The sequence below is a fragment of the Drosophila yakuba genome, chromosome X, assembly GCF_016746365.2.
Source record: "Drosophila yakuba strain Tai18E2 chromosome X, Prin_Dyak_Tai18E2_2.1, whole genome shotgun sequence".
Lineage (NCBI taxonomy): Eukaryota > Metazoa > Arthropoda > Insecta > Diptera > Drosophilidae > Drosophila > Drosophila yakuba.
In genome coordinates, this window is record NC_052526.2 from 9,665,096 (window position 1) to 9,679,602 (window position 14,507).

General features: G+C 41.5%; 1 protein-coding gene across 1 annotated transcript; it reads right to left on the reverse strand.

Moving 5' to 3' along the window:
- Window positions 1-1,128: 1,128 nt before the first annotated feature.
- Window positions 1,129-2,638, reverse strand: LOC6524804 (aspartate and glycine-rich protein). The gene is made up of 2 exons (XM_002100610.4): window positions 2,143-2,638; window positions 1,129-2,089 (listed from the first exon to the last, which is right to left on the reverse strand). The coding sequence occupies exon 2, from the start codon at window positions 2,061-2,063 to the stop codon at window positions 1,632-1,634; it is 432 nt and encodes a 143-aa protein (XP_002100646.1). The 5' UTR covers window positions 2,064-2,089; window positions 2,143-2,638; the 3' UTR covers window positions 1,129-1,631.
- Window positions 2,639-14,507: the final 11,869 nt, after the last annotated feature.

The window sequence follows — 14,507 nt, forward strand, 5'->3', positions numbered from 1 at the left end:
CTTAAACTTCCGCTCAGCCCATTCATCTTCCACCCCCGCACTTCGACTGACAAATGCTACGGGGGCACGTGAAGCGGTCAGTGGCCAAGGTAAATGAATCCCAGGCTGCCCAATTTTGAAGATGGTCCGCCTTGTCGCAAATGCAAAAATTTGATCTGTTTAATCTGTTTTTTTTCGATAGCAACAAAAATAGTTGTCCAAATGTGGAATGCCATAGCTCGTTGAATTCGTAACAAACATCCCTATCGATCCATGTACATACTTTGAAATGCTAATGTTTGGCCATTTTTCGCAAATTTTGATGATGGTACCCCTTATCGAAAATGTGAAAATTTGTTAAATTTTTTTTTTGCGAAAATCAAAAAAGTAGGGATACACATAGGTAGCTATGTTTAATAGCAGCACAAAACAGTCTTTATTTTAGCTGTGCGGCCATTTTTGGCCAAGTTATGGCAAAAAGGCCTATTGAAAATATCCAATTTTTTTACAACATTTTTTTTTTTTCGATTTTATGATAAAAAATAATACGTTTTTTTTCGATAGCACTAAAAATAGTTGTCCAAATGTGTAATGCCATACATCGTTGAATTCGTAACAAAATTTCCTATCGATCCATGTACATACATTGATATGCTAATTTTTGGCCATTTTTCGCAAATTTTGATGATGGTACCCCTTATCGAAAATGTGAAAATTTGTTAAATTTTTTTTTTGCGAAAATCAAAAAAGTAGTGATACACATAGTTAGCTATGTTTAATAGCAGCACAAAACAGTCTTCATTTTAGCTGTGCGTTTTTGGACAAGTAATGGCGAAAACCCCGATTGAAAACATCCGATTTTTTACAAAATTTTGTTGTTGATTTTTTGATAAAAAAAATCTTTTCTTTTCGATAGCAATAAAAATAGTTTTCCAAAAGTGGATTGCCACACCTCGTTGAATTCGTGACAAAATTTCCTATCCAAATATGTTCAAAAAGGAAATCATAATTTTTTGCCTTTTTTGCACATTTTTGTCATTTGACTAGGCATATGAAGTAGAATTAGGAGATAACATTCATAAATTCTCAGTAGCACTAATCGTTCGTTAAAGCTCAGTTTTAATTTCGTTTGCATGATTATAGTGATTATTTGGGATTTTAATGGTATATTTCGAGGTATTCTTTTTTTTACATTTCGGATCAGCAAAAACTACACGTTCTTCTCAATCCATGAGAAAGTAGATGTCGTCCTCTAGTCAAAAAGCTCAAGCAGTTTTTCTTTATCGAACCGAACATAAATATATGTCTTTCGGAAATGTCCACCTGGTTGGTATTCGCTATGCTATCTTTAATAATTGCTTAATTGCTGCCTACGGAAAAATCGCTTAACGCCAGGAACTAAAAATTTTGTCTCATTTGTAGAGCAGGAAATCTATCAAGAAATAACGATCGACGGTATTTGACGAATACTGAATTCCTAGATTTTGCCAACAACAGTGCCAAAGTTCAAATGCCAGTTGCCACGGTCCTGCTTATAATAAAAGTACAAGCCAATCGGAGCTCATCAAGAATCCATCAAAACCATCGTCCAGGTGGAGTGTACACTCCAATCAGCAGTCCCACCAAGGAATCGGGTTTTGTATGCCTTATCATCAGTCGAACAGAAGGTCCATTGGCACGCCATAAATCTCGGCCAGCTGCAGTTTGGTGTAGGCAACAACGCCGCTGGGACAGTAGGCCATCGCCTCCTCCAGTGTGATCCACTTGGCGTTCGAGTCGCCCGCACATACCACATGCAGATGGATGGTGCCCTCGAATACTCCATGGCTGATGATGCCCATCAGGTTGCTGGTGGCGCCAACACTTGCACCACTTGCACCACCACCACCAGCAATGTTGCCACTGCCGTTACCGTTACCGTTACCGTTTCCGCCTCCGTTTCCGTTTCCGCCAATGATGCTGCCGCTCTGGCTGCCGGCGCTGCTTATGCCACTGCCACCGTTGCTGCCACCGCTGCCACCGCCCACGCTGCTACCGCTGGCATTGGCGTTCGAAGAGGTGGCCGGATTCAGATTGATGACCATCCTGGAGGGGCAGCGCTTAGGAAAGTCTGCGATACACATTCAGTAACCTGTAAGTGCTAACCATAAGTAAGTGACTCACCTGAATATAAAACTATCAAAAGTGGAAAAGAAATCGGATTGGAACCAGTTGTCAAAGTGGCTCAATACACGGGATTCGTTGCAGTTTGCCGCCTTTGGCCTTTGGCCTTCTGGCCCGGATGGTCCGTGGCTGGGCTGGATTCTGGGTCAGTCCTTCGGTGACAGAGACCGGCTACCGTGAGCACCTTGAACTTTGATCCTACGAATTTTGTACTTATTCGGTGCGTTCCAATGAGTCTCTGGAGCAGCTGCTTCAGTGTGCCGCTAAAGATATCTTAAGATTCTACACCTCTGGGCGCACAAGTCGCAGGCGATTCTAGTGCAACTTTCTTGTCTAGCTAGATGCAATAACAGGTTATGATTTTATTCGCCGTTTGATTATTATTATTTTTTTTTTCGATTTTCTTCTATATTTTTTTTCTTTGTTTAAACGGTGTGTGTGTATTATGTGTCGGTTGTGTGTGTTGACTACCTAGATGATTTAAATATATCTAATGAGCCCTGACTTTTACATGGCAGTTTGCCCAAAGCCAGCTGGCACACTTTCTTTTCAAGATCAAAAAAGTGACGATTTAAAATCGAGATTATATAAAATTTCCATCTGTAAACGAAACTTTATTGGAAAGTTTATGCTGAGTTCAATAAGGTAGGACTTTCTATATTTGGTGCACCAATTGTAATTATGGTAAAATATAAATAAATATTACTCTTTTGACGAATTTTAGAGTTGCGGGCTTAATTCTTATGGCAAGTTCATTGATGTATGACATTGCACATTCGATGTGAAACTTTAAAGTTTGTGCAGTAAGCAACTAACAAAGGCAGAACAATGAGGCAAGCTAAGTTTTTATGGTTTTTTCCTAAATTCCTCATAAAAGCCCAAAGCCATTCACCTTTTTTATGACATATCCTGGCGGCAGTGGTGCTTATGAATGTGCCATATTATGTTTTGCTTCTGCCAGCAGCAAATGAACTGAAGAAATACAACTTGCACGGCAAAGTTGTTGACACGACAGCCTCCTCTCTATCCGGTTTCCAGCTGCAATTCCTCACCTTCATGTTCACGCTTAGCTCTTATTTACGATTGCAGGTGCGATGCGGGAAAAGTGCAGGAAAACTGTGTGAGAAAAGTGATGGAGGAAGCGATGGAGGAGCGAAGGAAACGCGGAGGAAAAGCGCCAGTGCTGAGTTCAAGTCGCGGCAACGGGGGTCCCAAAGCAATTAAATCGCATTCGCCGTGTGGAAAGCAAATAGGATTCCGGTTGGGGCTTTGAATGGGGAGTCCGGACAGAGACAAACAATCAAACGGAAATTAATTGCGGGATGTGTGAAAAGTGAAAGCCAAAAGCTGCTCGGTAAATGATTGTCAGAGCAGCGAATTTTCCCCCCATTCCCCACCGCGACTTTAACTCTTAAACCCTGATTGATAGCTAACCTCGTACTGGGGCATTGACTCCGGTTCTCTAAAATCGAACTGAAATCAAGACAGTTTGCTGGCCCTCGAAATGTAATATATTTTACCCCTGCATAACCGCACAACGCGAAAACCATTAAAGCAAGTTAGTAATTGCTTTAACAAAATTATTATGTATTTGGTCAGCATAACTAAAAACTAGGTATATACATATATTATTTTTCCAGCTGTTTGGACATTCAATATTTTGGGTCATTCAATATTTTTGGTCATTGCAATTAAGAGGCATTTCGCTTACTCATTGGAATTATGTATGTGAAGCAGGCAGCAATTTTGCACATTCGTGTCATGGCGTTGCCAAAAACCGATATGGACCAAGGGTCGAAGTTTAATTAATACATCATTACGTGCTGTTTTGGGCCAGCCATAGCATTCCTTTGTCACCGTGGACATGGATGTGTATCCACATCCGGATCCGGCGCACAATGAGCCAACTCATTGGACCGGCAGTGAGTTATATCTTCATGAAAGATGAGACAGTTGCACCAGCAGTCGCACCCAAGGGGCCAAATTGAGTAGATGGAAGGAGTGGGGTGGAGTGAAGTGGGGTGGAGTGCAGTATCGCCTTCATTGCCTTGGTTACACGCCTGGGTTGACTCCAGCATCCGCTGCACTGCTCTGCGCCATCCAAGTGTTACATATTGCCACCCACCACCCACCTGCAACCCCCACCTGCCACCCTTACACTGCCACATGCCACCTACTCGCCGTGCCACGCCCACTCGCCGCCCACTTGCAGTCGCACTCACTTCATAATGCTGTCAAGGTTGAGCGATGCTGAAATATTGAAGCCTGCCCCTTAAATATTCACGAGTTCGTGGCTTGATGGCTTTTGCCCGCAGCAGGTGATGCCGCAGTGAAAACCGTCAAAATGCCGAGTATTAACTTGTCAACTTGGTTCAATTCATTCTTAGCTGGCAATCTGCTCGCAAGTATTTACATTCGATTGCCAGCACTGGCAAGCAGCTATAGAAGAAGTTATGTAACTTTTCAAAAACGCACTTGTGGGCCATTATACTTGTAAGCTTACGTTCTATGAGCATGTGTTTACATATCGCTGATTTATTTCACTTGTTGATGGGAGCTCACTGTGATGTAAAGTAGTATGTGTTACCCATGCTGAAATATTATTTAAATATACATAAATTAACTAAAAATATATTTAGATAGAGCACCATGAATTTTCGAATCGTTTTTCTGTGTTTTTGCGATTCCAAATATGTATTTAGTAAAAAGTGCTCGGAAAACCTCTAGTAGCAATAGATAGTGAGTGCCTAAGGAGGTACAAACTGCAAGTGGGGCTGTGTGATTGACTTGTGGATGCAGTTTTGCCAGAGGTCAAAGCACACACAAGTTCAACGACTGACACTAGCGTATGTATGTATGTGTGTACTTGCCATTTTAGCTTTTGTTCTGGCCCCGTTTGTTGGCCAACTTACTGTGGGTGGAGCAGCAGCAGCAGCAGCAGCATTGAAAATCCAAAAAACAATTCGAGTCCCGGCCCAGGTTTGCCAACATAAACAATTTATGCACAACAAACTGCACTCTTTTGAATGGCAAAGGAGCAAAAGTGGAGAAAAAAAAGTACAAAAAAAATAAAGAAAGAGAAGGAAAAAAAAAAAAAGAAAAAGCAGGGAAAGTCCCGGCTTGCAGCCAGCTAACTTTTAGCTTGGCTTGTTAGTTAAGCGTAAACAAGGGGCGGCAAGTGAGTGTGAGTGTGTGGGCGTGACTCTGGCCGGGTCATTTGAATGCATGTTTGGATGGACAAACGCCAGCGCCATCGATGATAAGCGAGAAGTCAACACGACGGCGAAGGGGGATCGGTTGGAGCAGAGAAAGTGGGTGAAAGTGGGTGGCTGCTGCTTCTGCTGCTGCTGCTGCTTCTACTGCTTCTGCTGGTCAGTGGGGACTTTGGCCATGTGTTTGTGAGTTTGTGGCGGCAGAGGCGCAGAGTCAACGCCAATGGTAAATATTTAGCTCTCGGCTGCACTTGAGATTAACTCGCACACAGATGCGCCGCATCCACACACACACATACACACACACACACATAAATATATATACATATAGAAGTATACTGTGTGTGAGAAAGGGACAAAGGCGGAGTGAAGCGAAATACAAACACACTCAAAAGTGAAAATGGAAAAAGTTTCAATGGTTTTATCATGTTTACTTTTATTTGTGTCACTGAGTGGTTGTATAAGCCCCAGCCCAAAACCCCCCAACCCACACCAGTGTATTGCCAGGGGTCAGGGGTCAGGCGGTGGATAAACAAACATAGACGGAGAGAAAGGCGTAACGGGGAACAGGGAAAAAACAGGGGGCACCAAAAAAAAAAAAATGTGTGGAAGGACTCACATAAGAAGCGTATGTTCAACACACTCGAGGGAGATCACTGGCTGCCGTGAAGTGGCCGACAAGTGACAGCACTGGATTTCGATAAGCAGCCGGGACAATGGCAGTGTCCTTGGTCCTTGGACCTTAGTCCTTGGTCCTTGGTCGCCGGCTCCAACAGCTGAGCCTCGTTGAGCCACAGCTACTACGGCTGCAGAAGCAGAAGCAGAAGCAAAAGCAGCTCCAGGCATCGAACTGCAAAATTCCCTGAATCCCACTCGAGTTACGCCTTTAATGCGCCGCTGACCCCTCTGACCCATCACACCCCCCGCACCCCTCACATCGCCCGCATCATCTGACCAAACATCCCGGCATTCCCGGCACCATCAGCAGTCTCAGCCTCACCTAATCAGGTGCTAAGCCCGGCCAGATGTCCTCACAATTCGTTAACCGATTTTACCGATTTCAGCCCAGCCTGGCCATAAACAACCAGACGCTTGTGCGGCTTTCCAATCCCCCAATCCCCCAATCTACAATCCCCAATCCCCAGCTTAGTTTTGCCTTAGAATGCCTGAAATTGCAGCATTGAAAGTAAATTTACATTATTAGTGGGCAACAACCTACACATTTGTATCGTCACATTTCTTAGCAAAAACATGTCCACCAAATGAAGCGACAATTAACTGAAGCGACAATTTAATGCTACTTCAATGAATTTGTTAAATATTTAAAGAAGCATGGAAAATGATAGAAATAAATCGAGTGCATTCACATTTCTTTAACAGAATCTTGGTGAAATAGAAAAATGTATGATTATTTTTGCAGTATTATTAATATTCTGAAACATTCAAGGTAACTAATGAATGAAGCTTGCCTTTTGGGCAATCGGTGTCAAGTAAAAAAGGCGTTAATCGGCTTTTGGCCATTCTGAAACCCTAATTCACAAATGTACCACAAATTTAATATATTTAAAATAAAGGAATAGAAATTTCGTTTGGAAGCCGTGCTTCTGACTTTTTGCGGCTGCATTTTCTCGACCATTTTGCCCGTTTTTCATTCCCTTGGCAATTGACTAATTAATGAATATCCTTGCATAAGGCTAGGCACAAAGCCCCCTTTGGGGGCAGTGGGCGTGGCAGCGCCCTCGATTTGTTGCTCAAGTTGACTTTGGGGCACATTTTGCATTGATTGGCTCTCGAGTGTTTGGTTTCCGTTGTGGGCCCCCATTGTTTTGGCCCGGCTTTTGTTTAGACATGCTGAACAAAAATCCTCTGTGCAGGGGTTTAGAGGTTAAAGGTTGTCAAGTGTGCGATCGGAGATAAAACCCAATGCCTCGTACCTCCCCCTATTCTGTATTGTTGTCATTGTTTTTATTTTTGTGGCTTTTGTTTGTGCTTTTAGCAAGTAATTAGTTTGCCATAACACCTCCCCAGCCACTTTTCTAACTGGCAAAGTGTTGGGGGCGACTTTTGGACGAAGGTCGGTTTGGCCCCAGGGCGAGTACAAGTATTTGATATATACGGATATGCAATGCCGTCGAGCCGCTCCAGTTGCCGACATCAGGAAAAGTTCTCCAGGGTATTACACATCACTGCTGCTTGGCAGTTGCAAGGGGATTTGTTCACTTAATTAGATAAGATACATGAAGGGTTTTATTTAGATACATTATCATTTTTTCCGCTTGCCTGACCCAATTCAAACTTGAACTCTAACTGCTGAAAATCAATAATAAGAGTGTCCTTTCCAACAGCATGCAAAGTAGCGTAGTTCGCCCAAAGTAAAGCGCTTACTATGATTGCATTTCAGTTTAGTTGCTATGCCGGATCGGAGATGATTGCCCCACAGCCACTGAAAGGCCAAGCAAATCGATCAGTGCAGAGTGTGTGTGGTCATGGTGGCGACCGAAGGGGCTTCTGCAACTGAAACTGCGAAAGTAATAGTCTTTTGGCCCCTCCAATGCCCCAAAAAACCCCTTGAGCTTCGAACTCAAAATCGCTGCATGGGGTCGCATTATTTTGTCCGCCACTATTCCACTTTTAACTGCCGCCCAGTCTTGTCCGCCCTATTTGCCGTTGCCTTTTGTCTCTGTGGCCCACGGAATTTCGTAAGCGGATTTTTATATTTTTGTACCATTTGAACTTTTAATGTGCGTGCTGTGCCCGCTGTCCAGTTCTCCCCTCCCCCCCGCCGCACTCCGCACTCCACCAACGCCATCCAATTTATACTTTCCCAGCTTTTCCGCGAGTTTTTCCCTTGGCCACTGGGTGCCGTGGCATTAAAGTTTAAATGGCGAAACGTTTCAATCAGCAGGAAAACACACAGCACTTAAGATACGGATGCAGATACAGCTGCAGATAGAGATACAGATACAGATGTACAGATGCTATAAGCAGTTTACTCAATTCCTTAAGGGATATTTGCAAGGAAATTAAGTTATTTTACTTGTGCGTAATAAGCTCAATAAATATTCGAACTGCGTAAGTATTTTTAAATATTATAACCACAAAATTATACTTCATTTGATATTTGTAGCTACCTATAGTCAATAACTAACAAATATAGCACACATTATATGTATACAAATAAATTATTGAATTTAAATTTTGGTACGTTTGAACACATTATGCGCGATTAAGACCGCCATATTCGTAACTTCATTAATTACATGTTTTTCGCTTATAAATATTTAAATTTTCCTGTGGCTTTGCATTGTATTGTTTTATTTATTTCCTTTGTTTGTTAATGAGTCACTGAACTGTATTTAATACGAACGAACTGTATGACTTGTTTACTGATTATTATTATTTTTAGGCAGCATATTGTGGTTCTCTTCTCTTCCTACCCATATTTGTTAATACTTTAGGTGCTTTTTCACCTCCATTACGACCTTCTTCTACTTACCACCCCACACGCTTTTAATTGCCGCAGCTGCATTTTTGTTGTTTGGCGTTGGTGGTTTTTTCTATTCCGCCATTTCGCAAATTGAAATGCGCACAAAATTTAAATTGCTGTTGCATGCTTTTAGGCGGCCGGGATGAGGAGAAAATGGCGGGGAGAAGGACGATTGCCCATTCCCAGGGCAATGAGAAGGGGAGAGGGGAAAGGTGGTGGTGGAGGGGAGAGTAGGAGAGTAACACTGATGGCAACGGTAAAAGCCAACGTTAACGTCATCGTTAGCGGCATTTTCCAGGAGCTTGAACACGCCAACACACACACACACACAGAGGCACACAGAGGCACACACAGGCACACACAGCCACACACACCTACCAGAAAACTGCAGCAAGACACCGGGTGTTTTTTGTTACTTGCACAAAAACACCCGGGTGCCTGCTATGCGTTTCGATGTCTCTAATGTCTTAAGAAAAAACAATCTTATACATACATTATTAAATAATATTTATACTTAATTAAAACTATTTTATTTCTATTATTCTAGCTGGCATTCAAAGTAAAAATAAAAAAATATAGGTAAGATAGCTGAAAGTATTACGTAAAATTAAAAGGAAATAATAAATAATACTAAATACTAAATAATACTAAGTACTAAATACTAAATAATACTAAGTACGAAATACTAAATGATACTAAATACTAAATGATACTAAATACTTAATACTAAAAAATACTAAATAATACCAAAATATAGGTGCCCTCCTCTGCGCTTCTCAAAAGTCCTACATAAGCAAACCACTTTTTCGATGTTTTTCAAAAAAAAAATACTAAATGTGAGTGAGTGGTGCAGTGTTTTTAAGTGGCAGCAGAGGATATTAACAGTGTGATTTCGACCTACTGGAGGCAGTGCCTGAGCTAGCTATTTTCCAGGAGCTACAACCAGCTGGCAGCTCTGACGTGGAAAGAGCTTGAGCAAGGGGTGAGTACCTGTTTTTTTTATCATTAAAAAAAAAAATTATACATTTCTAAAGTTAAATATGGCAACCAAATATTCAAAATTTTAATAAAGCAAATAATATACATAATATATAAAAAAGAAATGTCTATTTCGTGTTGTTTAAATTTTTGTAAAATGAAGGCAAAAAGTTAGTCTTAGTTATGAGTGGTGAGTGTGATTGGCACCCGGGTGGCCAAAAATGCCACTCTTGCAGTTCTCTCACACCTACCCACCGGAAGTGGAAGCGCGAGCGAGAGGCAAAATGGCAGCCTCATTTGCAGCTAGGCAAATATCGCGTATACGTCATGTTGGCGGCGCAACAATTACCGTTAGCGGCTTGTACAATTTTCGTTGCATACTCGTCGACGACGCAAACGATTCCCAATGCATTTCTCATCAGCCCGGCTTACTGCCACCCCCCTTCCTCCACCGCCCCCCCCCTCTTATCAGCCAATTTAACTTGGCTAATTTGCAAGTATGTACATATACATATACATTCATATATACTTTTGCCGTCTAGACGCAGCTCAGCATTGCCACTAAGTGCCACGCCCACGCTTCCCACGCATTGCCCATGCATTTCAATTGCATCGCCTTACTGCCCACATAAAAAACTATGCTGCAAATTAAAATAAAGCTGTGGCCCAAAGAAACTTCGCGCAGAGCGGGGAAAAAGTAGAAAGTAAAGCAAGGGAAATAACATAACATATATTCTGCGCATTGGTCGACCACCCAAGTTGGTCGCCTTGGCCCGGGCCTCATTAAATTAGCATTGATAATTATTTTAAATTACTTCATTTAGTTGTGAAAAATGTTTGCGCGTTGTTGCCTCTGTTCCCCAAAGCGATTTGTTGCTGTCCCAACAGCCTCCCATTCCCCTTTTTTTTTTTGTGCCACCCAGTCGCTTTGTGCCCCATTTAGTTTTGTCAGATGTGCCAGACAAAAAGCAGGGTATGCGGGTTATGCAGGATAAATGGGAGATAAATCCCCGCAGTGCTACCTATTGTTCGGCACCATTAAGTTATAAAATGGATTTCTTTAAGAAAAAAGAACAATAAATTATATAATTGAAACTTACATTATTTTTCATGATTTATCAATGTAAATGAAAATATGATTGAATATATATTTGAAACTTTATTTAAGTATTACTCTTTATCAACTTAATTATTTACTCATTACTTACTTATTAGCAATATTATAATTATACATCTTAATCTTAAAGAAATAATAATCTTACTTGACATAAATATTATTTATTTTTCATAGAAAACCATCGAACCGTTTTAAGAGGTATCCCATGGTCGGCGACTTTAAAGTGACAAGTGCCCGTGTTCGTTGCTTGCTGCTTGCTGTTGTTGTCGTTTCTTTATAATCCGCTCATGTAACTGAAATTAATTTGATTGCTGATGTTGTCTCAGCTGCTTCATTAATCAAAAGGGACAAACGGCGCCTGTGTAGTCGTAGTCCTAGCACTTCTGCCGCCTCATGAATAATTAAATATGGAGCATAGTTATCCCTGTTTTTTGGGCTCCGGATGGTGGATGCGAGCTTCGCCCCGAAAAACTTATCCATCAAATGACATTTGCGTTGATGCGGGTGATGCTTACGCCACTTGCCTCCCATTAACCCCCATGCGCCGGGTAACCCACATCCATGCCCCCCATCCACCACCACCACCACCACCACCACCACCACCACCACCACCACCACCACCACCTAGTTGTCATTTGTTTGGGTTTCGGCCCGCCTGTGTGCATCCACTTGTTACGGTTCAGTTTTTGACATTCGTCAAAAATTGTGTCACAATTTCAGCGAACTTTTCGCCGGCCAACGGCCAATGGCCAACGTCACTCTGTGCAGCATTTTCCGGAATTTTCCTGATGCCGGCGGCGCCACAAGTTTCACCTGTACCGCAGACCCCCTTCACACTACGCCCATGGCAATGGAAATGAAAACGGACAGGCCCCCAACACAAAGGTGGTGGTCAGCAATTTTAGTTGCAACAACTTTTGCTCTACTTTCCAAATGGATCGCAACGCCGTTCTGCGGCCTGGGAACTTCAGCAGGTGTTGCGAAAATCGTTCTAATGACGTTGCCTCCTATTACAAAAGCTTACAAATTTGCTGAATTTTGTATTTCACCCATTTAAAACTGATTTGCAGTGCTAAAACAAAAAAAAAATTACAGACATAATGACTATTAAACTATATTCATTTCGAACTTCTACATTTCCAACATTTTTCGCAATACTCTTCCCTATTCAATCGCCAATGCATTTTGATGCGTATTAGCACTTTATTTACCATCCACATTTTGGTTGGGAACAACATTCTGCAGCTCTTCTCAATTTGATTCAATTTGAGTGCGGTGATTGAATCAGGTCAATTCAAATCAGGATCTGCTGAGCAGAATGGGGAAAATATAGGGACGAGAGGGCATTCAGCGAGTTTATACTTCTATTGGTGTCCTTCACGCATTCGGCACCTCTGCGAATCGAAAGTGCAAAAAAGGAAAAATGTAACACATTGTTTCTTCAATGCAAAATGCTTTATTCCAGTTTCAAATGTGTGTGTGTGCTAACATTTTTTGTGGCCGTTTTTTCGGCAGTGTGTATGTTATCACCGCTGTCACCATTTTTTGTTTGTCTTCTTTTTGCCCTTTTTTTCGGTGTTTTGTTTGTTTGGCTAAACCATTTTTGTTCAAAAGGGGGTGGTAGAAACGGGATAAAACCTGCATAATATTTTTGTAAAGGTTTCGAGGCTCCAGTTTCGGTGGCACTGTATATTTGCTTCCGTTTTTTTTTTTTGTTTTTTTCGTTGTTTTGGTATTGTGCCAGCACCGTGCCTATTTTTCAGATTTCTCCTTTGTGGCGTTGTAATTTCTGACTTGGAAATGAGTTTGGTGCGGTCAGCCGCTTGGAAACGAAGCCATGGGATGAAAACATGGACAAGGAATTCGTTTTATGAATTTGTTAACTACAAAATAAAAATCAAGCCATGAAAATGCCCGAGACAACAACAAAACAATTCCATCTCATTTGCCCCGGATATTTGCCTGCGTGAAGTGTGAAAATCTAAGAGAGAGCTTGTGGACAAAGGGGGTTGAGTTTTCCTCGCCAGAATGCCAGATTGGCTAGGACTCAAATGTACCGTAAGCCAAGAGAAGCCTGGAAAAGTTCATTCCGGATTTCGGGGGCTTCTTCATGAATTTCATGAGTTGTCCAAATGTCCAAATGTCCGCATCTGTGTCCAGAGCATTTGGCACTGATTATGCAACTATCCCGGAGGTAACATCATCCACATAAGTACTCCATTCCATTCACATCCATACCCTCTATACATATATGTGTATGTATATACACGCAATCTGTATAATTGATGCAGCCTTAGGTGAACATGGAGCTAAAGTGTCCTTGGGCACACCTTAGGATTGAGTGAAGTCAGAATAAGCAATTCGAGTGGATGAAATGATGCGGAAAGATACAGAAAAAGGCAATTTCAAATAAAGAAGCTACGCTTATCACCACTTATCCATATGCAGCGTGTGCATCTTTAAATTCCAAAATATTTCTTTAAACTCTTATTTTAAAACTTGTGCAATGGAAGATATACAATCAAACCATTTAAACAACTTCTACCTGAAATTAGTTACTTATCGAAAAGTCTTAATCAAACTAAAGGAAAAGTGGTTATCCAAAAGCGTGGATCTCAATACATCAAAGAAATAATCGTCCTTCCCAATTTGCCATAACATTTCCATAGCCCAGTGCAATGGCAACGACGAAAGGGGCGTAAAAACAGCTCAACGAATATTTCAATGTTTCCTATTAGATGTCATTTTCGATTTATTTGCCAAACACTAAACTTTGTCCAGTACTTTTAATAAAAAGTCAAGTCGCAGAGCCCTCTCCAGTATTTTCTGTTTTGGCCCCAAATGTTTGACAGCATCGAAGCGCCATTAAAGTCAATTCCTGAGTCGTCTGGGTGGATGAAAGTTGCCGGAGGTGGGCTGAAGTGGGTGTTTTTTCGCCAGGACTTTTCACCCGCAGTCACCCAAAGTCACCGAGAGTTGCGAAAAGGATATCTCGATGTGTGGAAGAAGATTGAAAATGGATTTGGAGAAGATGACTGGCACTGGGAATCCCCAAACGATTTCGACACATTTCATTAAATTTTGGCAAAAGCCAAGGGCTTTTCTCTGAATCGAGTTCTTTTCGCCCTTGTTTTTTTGTTTTTTTTTTTATCCCACACCAAGTCCTCGGCAGATTATGAATTGGCGATTATGTTAATGAATCATCCAGAATACAGAATTCAGAATTCGCATTCTTATGTGCATAAATAATAGAATATACGTGACACTCCCCATCGATTTAGCACAGTCTTTGCTTCCTAATAATTTATATAAGCAGGGGAAAAAAAACGACAATTTTTTGACTTGTTTTTAATTAAATTTATTTAGCCAGCAGTTTTCTTTACTCTTCACTGACTTTTTTAGCCTTGCGCATTTTGCGTATTTTTCCCCAGATTCTCAAAGGGGAAAGAACCAAAGCCGAAACCAAAGCTCTAAGTATGAAAATAAATAAGTTCGTCTACAGTTTTTTCCACTTCTTTTTTATCAGCTTGTTTTCTGGGCGGTGTTGGTCAAGAGATAGTCCCCGATTTAT